The 18,230-nt window shown below is 48.6% G+C and overlaps 1 protein-coding gene across 3 annotated transcripts in view; it reads right to left on the minus strand.

Moving 5' to 3' along the window:
* The window catches only part of aplp2 (amyloid beta (A4) precursor-like protein 2), a 61,135-nt gene that overhangs the window by 12,252 nt on the left and 30,653 nt on the right, over positions 1 to 18,230 (minus strand). For 2 of the 3 annotated variants that reach the window (XM_035384976.1, XM_035384975.1), the window contains exons 2-11: positions 17,540 to 17,713; positions 15,206 to 15,335; positions 8,243 to 8,355; positions 6,573 to 6,823; positions 6,286 to 6,452; positions 4,701 to 4,868; positions 2,985 to 3,115; positions 2,669 to 2,743; positions 2,209 to 2,367; positions 591 to 719 (exon numbers count right to left, since the gene is read on the minus strand). In XM_035384976.1, the coding sequence (XP_035240867.1) occupies positions 591 to 719; positions 2,209 to 2,367; positions 2,669 to 2,743; positions 2,985 to 3,115; positions 4,701 to 4,868; positions 6,286 to 6,452; positions 6,573 to 6,823; positions 8,243 to 8,355; positions 15,206 to 15,335; positions 17,540 to 17,713 (1,497 nt within the window). The remainder of the gene's footprint in view (positions 1 to 590; positions 720 to 2,208; positions 2,368 to 2,668; positions 2,744 to 2,984; positions 3,116 to 4,700; positions 4,869 to 6,285; positions 6,453 to 6,572; positions 6,824 to 8,242; positions 8,356 to 15,205; positions 15,336 to 17,539; positions 17,714 to 18,230) is intronic. The other variant, XM_035384977.1, reaches the window with a different exon arrangement.

Raw genomic sequence — 18,230 nt, forward strand, 5'->3', positions numbered from 1 at the left:
GGAGACAGACACAGACAGACAGACGGACAGACACTCAGAGAGACAGAGACAGACACACAGATGTGCAGGTAGAGAGTCAGAAGCAGACCTTCACGGTCTCCACAGACACACACATACAGAGACAGGCACACAGATGTACAGTCAGAGAGATTCACTGGCAGACCAACACACAGACAGACAGATAAGACACTAAAACAGAGAGGGACAGACACATAGACATACAGGTAGAGTCAGAGTCAGGCATACACAGACTGACAGACACTCAAACAGAAAGAGAGACGTGCAGGTGGAGAGTTGCAGACACACACACAAACAGAGAGACAGGCAGAGAGAGTCACAGGCAGACCTACAGTCACACACACAGACAGACAGACACACACAGAGAGACAGGCGCACAGATGTACAGGCAGAGAGAGTCACAGTCACACACACACAGCCACACACACACACACACACACAGACACACACACACACACACACAGAGACAGGCGCACAGATGTACAGGCAGAGAGAGTCACAGGCAGACCTACAGTCACACACACAGACACACACACACACACACACACAGACGGACGGACGGACGGACAGACCTGGGACTTCATCTGGGCGGCCTTCTCCGGGTCGACGGCGAGCACGTGCTGGTAATGGCGGACGGTGTGCTGGCGGTCCTTGTTCTCCGTGCGCACGTACCGCCGCAGGGCCTGCAGGATGCGGTGCGGCTGCGGGAGGGGGAGGAGCATCAGACACAGCTTAAACCCAAATATTACACAGATTCACAAAATTAACGTGCAATAAACAGGAACAATTTAATTTAATAATATATAATGAAAGAATATTCCAAAAAAATGTACTGAATTAAAATGAAATCATAAAAAAATGGAATATAAAAAAAATACTATGAAGTATACAGCATCAATTTTGAACATTACAAATATATACAAAATCATCAAATTTAAGTTGGAAATACACCACCCGGCAATTGAAAAACATGGCGGACAGGGAAACCCATCATTCCATACGGAGAGGACAGAACCACAGCAACACTGGCTGCACAGTATGTGTCAGCATGTCAAAGCCTGGTGCTTCTGATTGGGTTCATTTATACTCTGGCTTATGTATGACAGAGCTACTTTTACTGTATTTAAAAAAGAATGATTAAATAATACCCCTCGCACCACCTCACAACCTGCTGTGATCTCATATCATTTTTGTTACTGTGTGAATGCTGGCTTTTTGTTATCTTGGACAAACGCAATGCCTTGTTGCTTACGCCAAGAAGGCTGATTTGAATTTTCATTTGCATTTGAAAGAGAGAGTTTAAATAAACAGACAGGCTGACAGACACCACGTGAGCACAGGTCTGATTATACAGGGATAAAGAGACTAATCACGTTAATCAGGAGAAAAGAACACAGGACAGATTTGTACAATTACACTTTTTTTTTTTTTTTTTTTTTTTTTTTTTTAAATCCTGGTTTAATATCTACATATGTGCAGCCTTCAGACCCTAATGGGTTGTGCGCACATTAATCCACGAACGTGTTCAGATATGGGCTCACACTTGCTGTTAGTGTGACAGCGTTCATTTCTTCCGCACGGCAAGGGACTGTGATTGACGTGGCCATCCGCATTTACCCTTAAATAGAGCCATTTCATCCAGAGCAATTTAGATGTAAAGTGCATTATACAACAGTGAGGGACTTTTAAAAAAATCATTTAAATCACAGTCAAATGTGGTTTAGAGGTGGAGACCCATCAGAGCTGACAGATTCTAGAACAAGTTTGCAAGGATAGGTTTTTTCTTTTGCTGCTGTTCCTGTTTTAATCCTGTTTTAAGAATCAAGCTTCTAAGTCACAGTCCAGCCAGTGCTTGTGTTTTGCGTGTAACGTTTGGTAGAGAAGGGAACTGAGGAGCTGAGATGTTATCTGAAAGAAGAGCCAGCCTTTTATGAGTTTAATCAAGGTGAGGAGTGACTCAGCACTGGGGACTGAGGATATCAGCACCTAGCTCATTCAGCGACTCTGGAGGGGCAAAAACTGCGATCATGTGACTGAGATGTGCGTCCCTGATTGGTCGGGGAGCACAAAAGCAACCAGGAGGCAGCTGATTAGAGAGATGCTGGATAAGAGAGTGTGTGCTAACTGAATGTAATGTAGTGTAGTGTGTATGGGGCGGGGGGGGGGGGGGGGGTCGGGTGCGCTGCTCACCCTGGGGGGGTCGGCCTGCAGGGCTGCCAGGTAGTTCTCCAGGGCGAGGCGGCGACGGTCGTTCAGCATGGCCTCCACACGGGCCAGGTGCGTCTCCACCAGCTGCTGCTTCTCGCTGGCCGCCTCCTCCTCCAGGGACTCCACCATGGCCTGGAAGTGCTGCAGGGGAGGGGAGGGGAGGGGGCGGGGCTTACGGTCACATCCATGCAGATGTACACTCGAGGGGGAGGGGCTTAGGGGCTGTAACCGACTGCTTACGGATAGACAGAGAGAGGGGCGGGGCTTAAAGTCTCTACTGACTGCTTAGAGGGAGTAGAGAGAAGAGCTGGGCTTAAAGTCACATTCTTACAGGAGGACAGGGAGAGGGGTGGGCTTACAGAGAGGAAAAGGTGGAGACTGCGGTCATATGCTGACACGGGCAGTGGAGGGGGCGGAGTCATTAAGTAAAGGCAACGCTGACCTGGATCAGGGTCTGCCTCTCGGTCTTGGGCAGGTTCTTAGCCTGGCGCTCGGCCTCCTCCCACTCCTTCCTCACCTGGAGAGAGAGAGAGAGAGAGAGGGAGGGATGGAGAAAGGGAGAGAGAGAGAGAGGCAGTTAGGTTAATGAGTATCCTTTCTTTGTCAGAGTGGGTGTGGTTGCGTGGTGAGATGGGGTTATGTGGTGGGGCAGGGTTACGTAACAGGTGGGGTAACGTGTTTGGCGTGGTTATGTGACAGGAGGGGTTACATGGTGGGTGGGGTTACATGGCAGGGCGTGGTTTTGGGCTGATCCTTACCCTCTCCATGCGGTTGCGGTGCCTGATCTCCAGCTGCTCCTTGGCCCTCTGGAAGCGGTTGTGCTCCTTGTCGTCGGCCGGCGTCTCGAAGTACACGTCCACGTCGTCCGTGGGCTGGGGGGTGGGCGGGACTGCGAGCCACAACAGACCAGACAGACGGACGGATGGACGGACGGACGAACGGACAGAAGGAGAGAAGGAGAGAAAAAATATATTTGGTTGGTTGACACCAACGGGAGAACAAGCAGGAGGGAAAAATGCCTGATGCGAAGAAAAGTTAAAGAAAGTTGGGAGACAGACGCACAAACACGCACACACACACAGAGCAGATAGCGTTCTCAGCAGTCCCTGGAGAAATTCGCAAACAGGGCTTTTCCTCTGATGGGCATTTGCCCCTGCATTCTCCACATTTTATTTATTTATTTATTTATTTATTTTTTTTTGCCTGCCAACCTGCCAACTTGAGATAATTTGACAATCTTTCATGTTCGATTTCTGTCAGTCTCAGAACCCCTCTTTCCCACAGGCCAGCGCTTCTTAAAAGCTGCTGGGGTGTGACTTTCGCAGTGACAGGAATTTGGAAGTAAGATGGAGAGTAGCCCCAAGTCCCGGGTCAAAGAAGAGATGAGCAAGTTGGAGTCTCTGAGCAGTAAACAGGGACGTCGGTCCCCTGCAGCAGCCCCCACAGAAGTGGAAAATGCCGCAATATATAAAAATAAAAAATTTTGATACACAAATATATTTATAAAATATATTTTTGATCTCAGAACTGATACGGACAATATACAGCCATTCAGAATTTTTTGAGTTATTTTAAGATGTGGAGTTACGTTTTGACGCAGATTACTTCCAAAATATTTTGTGTCCACAAAGATAGCAGTCTTCACTCTCCAATGACTAATGAATTTTGGAAGTGGAATTAATATTCACACCAGTATCCTGTCACACCAGTACGCAATTACTTTGCAGTATTGGCACACTGACATTGCAAATGTTGATAGTAAGGCAGTTAGATAGAGAGACGGATGTGCTTAGCTTGCAGTAAAGATTTCCATTTTTAAATCTGGGCAGTTTTCCCGTGACTTCTCAAGGACAATGGGACATCTGAGGACCGTCCGTCCATGACATGAATGAAAATAATCTGAAGGATTTTTAAGCATAGAGAGGGAGCCCTGAACCGAGTATGATCTGAGAGACCGATGGACGGACGTCATGGACAGACAAAGCAGAGGAACAGAGAGAGCCGAAAAAGTTTCCCATATTGTGTACGTTTCAGCAGACCTGCTGGCATGAGAAAAGTGTGTGTGTGTGTGTGTGTGTGTGAGGGGAACAGCTGTAATCCAAAAGACCTGAGACAGCAGAGTTGGAGTCTGTCAGATGTTTGTGGTCGGGTGGGACTTTCAGTTGTCAGCTGAAGAGTAACGAATCTGGAAAAAAGTCCTCTTTGGAATGTGGGAATATTTTATTCCAGTTCATTTAGCAAATTTCAAATTCACCAGCTGACCTGAAATGGAATTGACCGCCCAGACCCTTCTGTCTAACAGACATTTAGGAGAAGGGCAAAGCGAACAGGAGCAAAGGGTTAGCGTTAGAGAAGCGGTAAGAGCGAGCGCTGTTACGGCGGGATTAGGAGGCCCAATGAGGCGCGAGAGCGTCGGGGAAAGGGGCGGAGCTCGGCGGCCGGCGCGTCCGCGCCGCGCGGCCAGCGGGACTTACTCAGGCTCCTGCACACGGCCGTGCAGTACTCCTCCGAGTCGAAATTGTTGCGGTTGCCGGCGCAGCCCCCGTACGTGAAGCGCACGCACCTCCTCTGGCTCGTGTCGAAGTGCCAGCGCGGCATGGAGGCGCGGCACGGGCCCGTCTCCGCCGGCAGGGAGCACACCGCTAACGGGGGGACAGCAGTTAGAGCGGCCCGCCACACGGGGGCAGCACTGAGCTCTGCGCTAGCTAGCGCATACCGCTAACAGGGGACAGCGCTGATCTCTGTGCTAGCGCACACCACTAACAGGGGACAGTAATTAGAGCGGCCCGCCACACGGGGGCAGCACTGAGCTCTGTGCTAGCTAGCGCACAATGCTAACAGGGGACAGCGCTGATCTCTGTGCTAGCGCACACCGCTAACAGGGGACAGTAATTAGAGCGGCCCGCCACATGGGGGCAGCACTGAGCTCTGTGCTAGCTAGGGCACAATGCTAACAGGGGACAGCGCTGATCTCTGTGCTAGCGCACACCGCTAACAGGGGACAGTAATTAGAGCGGCCCGCCACATGGGGGCAGCACTGAGCTCTGTGCTAGCTAGGGCACAATGCTAACAGGGGACGGCGCTGATCTCTGTGCTAGCGCACACCGCTAACAGGGGACAGTAATTAGAGCGGCCCGCCACATGGGGGCAGCACTGAGCTCTGTGCTAGCTAGCGCACACCGCTAACAGGGGACAGCAGTTAGAGTGGCCCGCCACACGGGGGCAGCACTGAGCTCTGTGCTAGCTAGCGCACACCGCTAACAGGGGGCAGGAATTACAGCGGCCTGCCACACAGGGGCAGCACTGAGCTCTGCGCTAGCTAGCGCACACCGCTAACAGGGGGCAGGAATTACAGCAGCCTGCCACACAGGGGCAGCACTGAGCTCTGCGCTAGCTAGCGCACACCGCTAACAGGGGGTAGGAATTACAGCAGCCTGCCACACAGGGGCAGCACTGAGCTCTGCGCTAGCTAGCGCACACTCCTAACAGGACTAATTATAGCAGATCGTGGGGGCAGCATTGGGCTCTGTGTGTACTGGCTGACCACCACTGACTGATCAATTGACCAATACTGACCAATTCATAGCATGATAGCATGTACTACAGAATTGTCAACCACCAAGGTAAACCGGCAACTCTACTAGAATTGCCATTCAGAATACTGACAGTATAGTTATTCCTAAATCATGAAAAGTAGCACACTTACTGCAGCTGAAAAAATGTAATAATTAAATCAATACACTGAATTTTCATGTGAAAGCGTGATTTATATTTAAAATATATATATATATATTTTAATTATGTGCAAAAATAACATGCCACTGTTTTTTTTATAACTATCCGAGCAAGAACATTATCTGTTAAATTTATTATCACCTAAACAATAATCTGGATGAGAGCCAAAGGAAGGAAAATGCATCATTTTAAAGGGCACAACAACATTTCTGTTGTCCTAATGGGTAAGCTTTGAAAAAAGAGAGATTCCCTGGTACATCAAACAAAAACGTTCAGATGGAGAGAGGAAGACCGTGTGCCTAAGAATGAGTTTAGCATTCTGACCTTTGACCTCCTGTGCAGTCTTGTCCACCGCATTGTCTGCATCTCCGCCCTTCTCTTCCTCCTCTTCTCTGTCTGCCTCCTCATCCTCGTATGCGTAGTGATAGTCTTCCTCATCGTCGTCATCCTCATCTTCCTCGAGGGTGCTCTGAGTGGGCGTGGCAGGCTCGCTGAGAGGGAAGGCGAGAGAGATGCATCGAGTCGGCCATCACGCACACACGCACACGCGCACAACGTACTCACAGACGCTCACAAACATGCACGTATACGCGCCTGGCCCTGTAACACACCTCTCCTCCACTGGCTCTTCCTCATCCTCTTCCTCTTCCTCCTCATCTATCTCAGTTGCCGCCTCCTCCTCCTCCTCCTCCTCTTCCTCGTCCACATCTTCCTCTTCCTCCAGGGAGGGCTGCAGGCGGGGCGGGGCGTCCTCTGGACGGGAGGCGGGGCAGCACACGTACTCCGTGCCATGGAACTTATCGATGGCGCACGGCAGCAGCATGCCATAGCTGTGCAGGGTCATACCACTCTTAGAGCAAGCCTGGGGGGGGAGTGGGAGAGTCCATTAGCTTAAACATGCTTTTAGATTCAAACAGTCTTTGTGGCGTTTCATTTCTGCATGTGCCAGAGAATTCTTAACGGATACGTATGGCCAAATCAAAACTATAACCATACAAAAATCATTTTGTTCCAAGTGTGGAATAGAAGTTTGTTTTTTAAATTTGTAATATGCTGGAATTTTACGTGTGTCTAAAGGGTAAAAGCGGTGGTTCCCAAACTTTTTCGGTCAGGCCCCCGTTTGGTGACAGGAACTTTTTTTGAAACCCCACCAACAACGTTGGTTCCGTATTGGATACTATTTTCTTTTTGGTTTTCTAATGGGCCTTCACTGCCCCCTGTTTTTTCTGTGCACCCCCCCCCCTCCCCAGAAAGCATGTCCCCCATTTTTAGAACTACTGGGAGTTAAAGTATTCCAAATAATGATTTTCCCCGTGACTGTTCACCAATGGAGCAGGCACAGGTACGGGTTTTAGCATTTCATTAAATTATAACCACATCATATTATTGCTCTAGTTCAATACTTCCCCATCACTGATCTGAGCTCTTTAATGTGATGAGAGAGAGAGAGAGAGAGAGAGAGAGAGAGGTGGGGAGGGGAGGGGAGGGGGGGTGTGATGTCACAGAGGTGTGAGGGGGATTAGCCGCATTACAGCTGACCCGCTAATCTGATTAGCGGAAAAAACGGAGGGATCAGAGCTCCTCTCTCGCTGCGGACGGGCCCTCCCCAGGGGCAGGGGCAGGGGCAGTTAGAGCCGGAGAGACGGAGGCAGTTAGGGGAGGAACAGCACAGTGTCCTCGGCCTCAGCACTCCCCATTTAATTAACCGGGTGACTGCTAACGGCAGAGCTTCGATGTTATTAATGCTATTGTGTGCATTTTAAGACGATTATTTCACAGCTATGTGTCGGGCGCAGTTAATCTGATTTAGTGCTCTAACAATGCTGCGTGCATGTGCACTGTCTCTGGTCTAAGAGTGGTTTTATCCTGCCCGCTGTACCGCTCTTGCTCCTATGACTCAACACCTGCTAGATGAATGCGATGTGACACCACCACCATCACGGAATCAAACAGCGGCAACCAATATAAAAGAACATATCCGTTCCGCAACGGGGGTCAATGGCCTATTTGAAAGGGAATATTCTTCAGTTTTAAAGTATAAAATGGTCAATTCTTTACAAGGCTTTACAGTACAGCACTAAATAAAAAAGAAAAACAAAATAATAAAAAGGAACAATGTTTTAAATGCGAGATATTTCAGTAAAAACAATACAAAAGCAGAAAGCAAAAAAACAAAACAGCTGTTTAAAGAAGGGTTAAAGTATTTCAAATGATGATCGTACGCAGCACTGATAATCATTAAACCACATTTCCCAGAATTCCTGCTCCACCAGGGCCTCACCTCCTTGGCCACTCCGTGCCACTGCTGGTGGCTGACGCACATGTCCATGTGCTCCTTGTGGAAGAACTTGCACTTTTCCGGAACCAGCAGGACATCGCTGACGAACTCGCCCACTGCGAAGGACACGGTCACATGATGCGGGTTAGTCAGGGTGGGTCCAATCCCACAATCACACACTCGCTTCAGAGGGAAATGGCTGCTCAACACAAATCGACCACCAGACTGACAACAAGAAGCTTCAATGACAACTGCTTATGAAAGGGCACATTCATTTGGATCAATGGTCATATCTTTGCTTAATGAAATATTTCATTTAGACTACATTTATAATGTCTTACTTTACTTTGGAAAAATATATTTTTTAAATGATTTTGAGGGTCCTTTTAAGAGAGAGTTCCTGTTTCTGAAGACACTTCAGTTCCTGCTTTGCTCACAAAAATAATCTCATCCAGTTCGGGCCAGAATTTTGACAGATCTGATGATTAAAAAGCAGACAATGTAGGGGAAAAAAAATACTGTCTGCCTTTTTTTTTTAATTGAAGAAATAAGATGAAAAAGGCAGAGGTAAAGATCACACAAATCAACCGTATAATATGTTCCACTTGAAATATTAAGTGACATAAACGCTGGTTGCGTCATGCATTTATAAATGGAACTGCACAAGGAAGGCAGAAGTCAAACAAAATGGCCGTCTCGGAGAGGTTCTTAAGCAGGTCATTAAGCGGCCAACCACAGCCGAGCTCAGGTCCCGCTCTGCACCGCGTTATGAAAGGAACAGGAAACACAACGTTTTGGAAAATGAGAGGGTAGAGAGAGACGGCAGCGTTTAAAATAGCAGGAGGACACGGCCGGTTCATATCCCGCCCAGGACTGCCCGGCTTCGCTCCTGAAAAAGGAGCTCCTTTTTTTTTTTGTTGAAGTCTCTTTTTTAAAAAAAAACTCTGTGTGTAGCCCGCAGGAATTCTTCTGGAGTCTAAAAAGAACGGGGTTGTGAGTAATTGACCTCCTTTGCAGTTCCCCGAGAATTTTCAATGACGCCGCGTTCGCCAAGCAAAACATACAGCCAAAGCCATTCAGCATAAAAAAAAAGGAGAATTTTTGTTCTGAACATCGGTCAGCAATCTTCAGGAGTTTTTACTGGAGTCCAAGTGGAATTGAAAGCATTAAAGCACTTGACCCAGGTCAGCACATCACCAGTCCCATCACAAATTTGCCCGGGTTTTCCTGTGAGCCGCTCCCAAGCATTCGAGGGGGGGTTTGGGGCAACTGCCCCTGCGGGCGTATCGAACCCCAGCACCTCTCAGCCTCTGTGATTATGAACTGCCACCGGTGGCTCCCCCCCCCCCCCCCCCACCCACCCCCACCCACCCACAATGGCTGACCCATGGAAACCGCAGACGGCAGCGGCACGGAACTCACAGGGCGCTTTATCCCAGGGGCTGCAGGTTCAATTCCAATGCAGGGCACTCCAGTCGTACCCTCGAGCAAAGGCTCTTAACCTGAGCTGTCTCCAGTACAAAAATAAATAAATATATAAATAAATATATAAATAAATAAAAATATCCAGCAATATAAATGGACTGTTATGTGAATGGATAATGGCACTCTGGGTAAGTGCGGGTGCTAACTGCCTGAAGCTAAATATGACAGTAAATTACAGCCAGCCGTGGTGCCGTGGTGCACCCTGTGGGTCCTGCGGTGGAGGGAGGCCCAGAGGCGGCCATTAAACTCTGAAGAGCAGTGGAGTAAATCTGCATTCGCAGCCGACAGCAGTACATTACCAACAGCAGCCCGCGAACTACGGGAAAATAATCTCTCGACCTCAGAAACTGAAGTTGTTCCCCCCAGCCTTGTTATTTTCCATCTCATAAAAGGCTAAAATCCTCCAGTAGCCTATTTATCTTTTATATAACCACCACGAGGAACACACGACCCATTTAGATGATCACAGTCATAAAAAACGAAATGATAATAGCACATAATGTCAATAATATCAAGACAAAAAAAAGACATTATCGGGACTATGGAGTCATTTAAAAAATAAAAAATAAATAAATCAGCTGAGCAATGGGGTGTTTCTCAATAACTGGTCTTGTCTAGTCTTGTGTTCTTGTGAACTTGTGATGTCATATTTAAAGGCCCAAGTTCTATTCCATAAGCAAGAATGCCAAGTAAGGCCACCGTAGAAAGTCCCACCCTGTACTGAGACAGACAGATGAAACGTATAAAAAGACCATTTGGGGGTGGGAGGATAAAAAAAAAAATTAAATCAGCAGCGAAATTAATTCACACAACTACTAGACGCCCCTCATAAATAGAAACATAAAAATTGGTCGTTTGGAGGATTTTTTTTTTTTTTTTTAACAAAAAAAAAAGAGGAACATTTTTGCTGCTCTTGCTGCTCTCGAAAAAACACATTTTCAAAGATGAAAAAGGAACTACATTCTTTTTTGCGGTTATATATTTTTTTAAAAACACGGCTCCAGCTCCAGACCAGATATAAGGCAATCGATGAAACGCAGAGCGATTTCATCAGAGTTGACGGATGCACCTGCCTTCAATACGACTCTGGGAGAGAGAGAGAGAGAGAGAGAGAGAGAGAGGGGGAGAGAGAGAGAGGGTGACGAGCCTCGCGGGGGTTTTTCAGAAAGCAGGGTGTCATGGGAAATCCCCGCCTGCCGTGCGCGCGTCATGTCGCCGATGTTTCACGCACAGGTTTCTGTTTTCTTCTCCCCTCTGTCTATCCCCTGTCCTGGGTGTCACACAGTCTAGTCTCCGTCCAGAGCAGTTATTCATAATGCGTCTTAAGAGCAGGAGTCCCAGGGCTGGTCCCAGGATCAGGGTTTGCCGGTTTTTTTTTTGGCTCGTAATGGATAAGGATATGGACGCTGGGCGACCTGGCCTTCGGTGAGCAGCGTCGCCTGGAGACGCAGAGAGGCCTGGGTCCCTATGCATGAATCTCAGAGTTGGGAGTGCTGATCTGAGTTTCTCCTGTCCATTCACTGACCCTATCCGTGGATATGGGCTAAGAGGATACACTGATCTCAGATCAGCCATCCTACTCTGAGACTCCATAAACAACAGGCCCTGGTCTTAGGCCATTCTTCAGAAAGGGGGGGGGGGGGCTTAAAACATTAGCTTTTTCATACTCAAAGGGTGCTGCTGGAGGATCTCATGGCTGCAGGTGGGTTGGGGGGGGGGGGGGGGAGATTTATGTTTCCAGAGCTCGGTCCCTCATTAAACCACTTCTGAGTTTCTCTCTCGCTCTCTCTCTCTCTCGCTCTCTCTCTCGCTCTCACGCTCATCCCCTCCTCCCCCACTGGAATTCCATTTCTCTCCCTTCTGTTTTCATCAGCCTCTTCTTGTTCTGCTGCACTGACTGTAGTCACATCAATCCTCTCATTTCGTCCCAAATGCCTTTTATTTTGTTAACTGGAGTCTGTATTAAACGTGACAGAGAGAAAAATCTGATGCGTCGAAGGCTTTGAGGCTGAATTAACTGTAAAATGTTCCAGCGGGGGAAAAAAAACTTTTTCACCTTTTGTCTATGTCTTACAATCTTACACTGTTCCTCCCCCCTCCACATTTTTGAAAGGACAACCCCCCCTTTCCAAAACTACATGGCTGATAAGAGGTGGTAGTCATGCTTTTGAGTGCTCATTAAATCCATTTTTCCTCCTGTTTCCAACTGCCTGAGCTATATAAAATGTACTGTAGAGCAGCTAACTTTGAGCTTGACATAGTCAAATTAATTGCTAACATCGTTCTCCAGAGTTTCTGTTTATTATCGCTCTCTCTCTCTCTCTCACATCCTTTCTACGTGTAGCCTTTCTACTTCCTCCACCGACTGGAAACAGGATTTACACGTGCTCCTTAGACTTAAGCCAGACTACGGCCTTGTGCAGGCGCGTGTGCAGGCGCTTGTGCAGGCGCTTGTGCATGTGCACGTGCATGGTCTTTGACCACACAGATCAGGAGAAAGGCAAACTGGCATGCTGGGGTCTGACAGTAATAGATATTTTTTAAATGGGTGACAGCTACGGTTTGTGTGGATTAGCTGATGTCATGGTGCTGTTTTACAGCAGGTCTCTCCCTCAAGGTATACAGGCCTGGAGATCTCTTCTCAGGAAGGGGGGGGGGGGGGGAATACAGCATTCCATTCAAAATAATCTCCTTGGGAGTTTTTACACATTTCACAAATGGTATGGCAGGGCAGGGATCTCAAACTTAAGGGGTGCAGTGCCTGCAAGTTTAATTCCAGTCCTGGAGAGCTGCAGTGTCTGCAGGTTATTGTGTTTTTCCCCACCCAAACAGCAGCCAATTTAAACCTTGAAAAGTTTGCAGGCTCGTGACCAACCAGTGACTTAAATCAAGCATTTATAGTGCTGAATCATAACAAGAACCAGCAGATGCCAGGGCCCTCCTTTCGTTTGGACTTGAAGAAAGACTTGCATCTGAGATCTCGGGGATGGGTGCGTTTCCGAACCTCAGGAGGCGCTGTGAGCAGTAAGATCTCGGCTGCGGTCTGGAGCCCGGGCTGTGATGGAAAGGGGCTGTCACCAGGCCGTTCCTGCCCACAGGTTTCCGGGATCGGAAAAAAAAAACGGCAACCGAGCTGAAATTCCAGAGCCCTCGGCCATCTACGTGCCGAATCAATCTTTTTTTTTTTTTTTTTTTTCACCCCCAGGTGTGTGCTGTAGGACTGTCATGCGACCGTCCATCATCTGCACCCCCCCCCCCCCCCACAAGTCGCCGTAAATCGTTTCCAGAAAGGGGCGAGTGGTTCAGGGACGTTGGGGTGGGGGGGGGGATCGGGGGAGGCCGGGTGGGGGGGGATCGGGTGTGCACAAATCACTTGTCGCTGCCTGAACTTCTCCTCTCCGAGACGATCTCACCACTGTGCGCGGCTTGAAGCTTGTGGAGATCACAACAGACGTGGTTTTTGCGTGTTCTCTCTAGAGCACACGAACGGAAGTTTGGGAACCAAACAGCACTAAGCAACTGTGCCTGATGGGAACATTCATGAGGGTGCACCCTCTTCCCAAACTGATCAGAGCCTAGGTTTCAGCTGAGCAGCACAAACGGAAGATGAAATCCGACCGGATTAACCGGCGGTCCACAAAGCTAATCCACACATTCCTTTCAGGATGACGTGCATGTTCACTTGCGCCACCTGCGCCCGCACGCGCACACAAACACACACACACGCATACGTGCTCACACGCAAGTACGCGCACATGCACACGCATATATGCAACCACACACATGCAACCACACACGCACACAACCGAACACACACACACACACACGTGCACACATGCATACACACACATACATGCAACCACACACGCACACAAGCATGCACACGCATGCACACACACACACACGCACACACACACAGAGACACAACTGCAGGAGAAGCCAGTGAAACCTCAGACTCTCTTATGAAAGTGATTATTTTTCCATTAAACCGAAGAGGGATGATTGCCGCTCAGACGGGGATTATGCCCCGATTCAGTGAGTATGACAGAGCAGTGTGTGAAAGCGCGAGACGGAAAGAGAAAGAGGGACAGAGAGAACAGGATATGAGATGAATGATTAAAATAGTTTTTTGATTAAAAAAAAAAAAAAAAAAAACAGCTACAGCAGCAACAACAACATACAAATATGAGACATGAAAAAAAAAATACAAGCGCTTATCTGAACAAGACAATGAGGGAATGAATCGGGAGGATGGGGGGGGGGGTTCCATTCCCTGTCCCGTGTGCCAACGGCAAGATGACAGACTGCAGTGCCAGCGCTTCATCTCCCCCGCACCCCCCCCCCACCCCCCCGTCTCACCCCACATCCAAAAAATCTGCAATCTCTCTGCGCCTTCGACTGTCAGCCCATTTCACAGTCCACTGGCGGCGCTAATGGCTTCCCCGCCCATAGAGCGCCACTCAATCACTGATTGGGAATGACAGAGAGACAAGGAAACGTGGAGTGGGGGGTGGGGGTGGGGGGTGGGGGGGGGAAAGGGATTCGGCTATTCATCGGCAAATGAAAAGGGAAAATGCCAGCTCAGATAGAGGTGGGGGGCTGGCATGGGAATTTACACCAAGAAACACAGACTGTCCCTGCAAGCACAAAACTTTAACTGATTTACACCAACAAACACAGACTGTCTCTGCAAGCACAAAAAGTAACTGATTTACACCAACAAACAGACTCTCTATCATAGCACAAAACTTCAACTGATTTACACCAACAAACACAGACTGTCTCTCCAAGCACAATGACAGAGCGTGTACAACATAAAGGATAGTGCAATGGAGAGAGAGAGAAGGAAAGAAAACGAAGAGACAAAGTTCAAGAGGGAGACGAGAGCCGGGCCATTCCGGTTTGAGTACGTCAGAGGAACACCAAAACAGAGGGCAGGAAGAGAAAAACAAAATGGCGATGACATCATCAATCGCACACACAGAAAACCCCCCTCAAAGAGCACCTGTGGCTAGCAGCCCTATGGCACGAGAAAGCAGCAAAGAAAGGAGACTCCCACACGCTGGGCTTGGTAGGCATCTGCTAGTTTTACGGCCACCATCTGACTGGGGGGGGGTGGGGGGGGAAATAAGACCGTGTTTTATTGCGCTACATGCTTGCATCGCCATAATGGCTTCTCGGGCTCAGCCAACCGCTCCTGGAGCACGTTCAGCCACAATCTAGAACCCGGATCTGCCGATTCACTGGCTCAGGGGCCTGGGCCTTATTCGATTGCATCCCGCCGTCTTTATTACCGTTCTACATCATCTTCAGCCGAAGGTTGAGCTGGTCGACGGGACTTAGTGACTCCGACACAAACGGCAAAGGATGATTTGGGGGAGAGGATTGGAGAGAGAAACAAGAGACCCTTTCCTCTGCTGATGTGCACATCTCATCCCTTCCTGGTCCAATCAGATTGGCCGATAAGATAGGAGCGCTTACCCAGGCATTTGAAAGGCAGCACGGCGTGGGCGTGGCCTTTGCACTGCTTCTTGTCCTTCCTGCACCAGTTCTCGATCCTGACTGGCTGGTTGGCCTCCACCACGTTGGTGATCTGGAGCTCGGGGTACATCTGCGACAGGGAGAGATAAGAGCTTTTTAGAGCTACAGAAAACCCCTGATCTGCGCCTTGTAATCTCAAGATAACAGCAGCTCATCCATTAAAAGGCTGCAAGATTACTTTTGCTCTACCCCCAGCGCTGATCCAAGTTCCATTGATCCAGTAATACAACACATGGTCCTGACCCAAAGACACTGCACTTTGCAGTTTGTGAGATTGGCCCTAGTAAGTGTTTCCAGTGCTATTTTTACCGGTCAATGGTTGACTCGAACTAAACCAATGAGGATTTTGACATTACATTTATGGAGCGAATTTAAAATGAATTGATGGTCAATGAAGATTTTGACATTTATGAAGCGAATTTAAAATCAATTGACGGTCAATGAAGATTTTGACATTTATGAAGCGAATTTAAAATCAGTTGACGGTCAATGAGGATTTTTGACATTTATGAAGCGAATTTAAAATCAATTCTCAAACTGCCTCAACTGTAACGGAACTGACCCCTACAAACCCCGCTTCGCGGCGATACGGACGACTGAATAATTAAACGGAAGCGCGCGGCCACAAGAGCGACCGAAGCGGAAACGCCTGAGAGAGGGAGCGAGAGGAAAGGCCACGATGCGAGAGGGAGATATGCAGGGAGAGGAGAACGGCTTTTCCTAAAAGCGGTCTTAAAACTTCTCGATTGCTCCCGTGCGGAGAGGACAGCAGTTGTCAGTTACTCTTGCGCGCAGCGAACCAGGCCGCTAGGGAACCGGATTTAATAATGCAGCGAGTTGCACGCGCTCGCGTGCTCGCTCGCTCGCTCGCTCAAAGCAAGCGTTCTGCCGCCTGCTCAAAAGCAGCCGGCCCCCAGAGGAAAAGCTCTCAGGTTTGACCTTCCGGCAACACATCGGTTGACCAATGAAGAAGCGAGATTGCCAGATCCGTGGGATTGCTGGCTACGGCAGGGAAGGAAATGCTGACACACTAGAGCTTGTTTTTGAGACCGCATGACTAAAGGCAACTAGCCATCTACTTTACCAGCCAGTGTAATACCTCGACTGTAACCTGCTCAACCCATTTTGATTATTTGCCGTGATTGATCCCTTATTACATTTCTTATACGTCCATTCTGCCCTTTACACTGGGCCAGTCAGCAGAGTATGGCCCCCCCCCCCCTCTATATCCGGGTTCCTCCCCAGATTTCTCCCCACTGGGGAGTTTTTACCTCCCTGGCTTGCTTGTCGGGGGGGTTCAGGCCTGGTTTTTGCCCAATTTTCCCTCTGTGACTCTGCATAGTGTCTTTGTCAGAGTTCCCTGTAAAAAGTGCTAAACCAACAAAACTGATTTGATTAAAGCGCTTCAATGGCTGACGCTGATCCTGCATTTATGCTTTGACACACGGCTCAGGAGGCTGATTTATGTTCTATTGTGCGACGTGGACGCGGTCTCAGTAAGGCTGTGCAGCCAAGCAAGGAACAGAAAAATGGAGAAAATACTTTCTTGTGGTGATACTTCACACAAGATAAACAAATACGGCTTAACTTCACTTAGCTTAAGGCCAGCCTACAATCATATATAAGCGGCTTGCCGTGGAAATTCCTAATTCCTGCTTCAGATGTAGCAGACTTACAGGAAAGCTGGGCCAATGAAGACATGGTCTTATTGCTTGAAGGTTATGTAGTATGAACTGGCTTGGGCAAGATCTGCTATAACAGATTCAGGAGATACTCAGCTCCTAGGTTCCTGCCATCCCCTATGCTTACCTGCAGAAGTTTATGGTTATGGTTGATTAACAGGAGTTTTTGATGCTATATTATGGTACAGAACAGGCTGCAGTCTATTGCTACAGTACTTGTTCACACCCCCTTGACAAATATGCATTCAAGCCATGTTAAATTGGAATGATTCTGCTTTAACCCTTTGAAGAGCAGGTCTTTTGGAACGTTTTTTTTTTTTTTAACTGTTAAGTCTGTGTTCTAGAACCCTGTTGCTTTCGATCACCAGTAGTGATTGTTACATCAGCATTAGAATGTTCAGTTAAGAACAGTCTAATCACATACTGGCGATCTTTTGCCTTAAAGGGTCAATGGTAGAGAGGGAAGGCACAGAGTATCTGGAGAGTCTGTAAATTCCGCACTGCAGATGGGGCACAGTGTGCTATGTATTATGCCACCCCACCCACCCCCCCCCCACAGCCTCGTGGGCACTGTGGTGTCACAGCATCTCACCTCCTGACAGTACTGGAGCACGGCCGCCTTGGTTCCCACGCAGCTCTGGGTACCGGAAGGGTCCGGCTCCCAGCGGCCCGTCTGGATGTTCACGTGCATGTTGAGCTTCCCGCAGAACATGGCCACCTGCGGCTCGGCCACCGCGAACCCTGTACCTGCATTGGCTGCCAGAGCCTGGGGAGGGAGGGAGAGAGGGAGGGAGGGACAGAGGGGGAAGAGAGAGAGAGAGAGAGAGAGGTTAACACAGGATCATACAGCCACCATGCAAGACAACTGACCTCAGAACCATTCATTCATTATCTGTCCCTTTGTTTTCTCATATTCACCTTTTCATATTCAGAGAGGTAAACAACCAAATTCTCTGTGAACTGCTGACCTCTCCTTAGTTCAGGGAGAATCATAACCTTAAGTCCTGGAGGGCTGCAAAGTCTTCAGGCTCTGTTGTTTTAGCACTTAAGTGCATATTTAAGTCACTGTTTAGCTGAAGAGTCCAGCAGACACTGTGGCCCTCCTGGACTGGAGTTAAACCTGCAGACACTGTGGCCCTCCAGGACTGGAGTTAAACCTGCAGACACTGTGGCCCTCCAGGACTGGAGTTAAACCTGCAGACACTGTGGCCCTCCAGGACTGGAGTTAAACCTGCAGACACTGTGGCCCTCCAGGACTGGAGTTAAACCTGCAGACACTGTGG

Source organism: Anguilla anguilla, chromosome 12 (genome assembly GCF_013347855.1).
Source record: "Anguilla anguilla isolate fAngAng1 chromosome 12, fAngAng1.pri, whole genome shotgun sequence".
Taxonomy (NCBI): domain Eukaryota; kingdom Metazoa; phylum Chordata; class Actinopteri; order Anguilliformes; family Anguillidae; genus Anguilla; species Anguilla anguilla.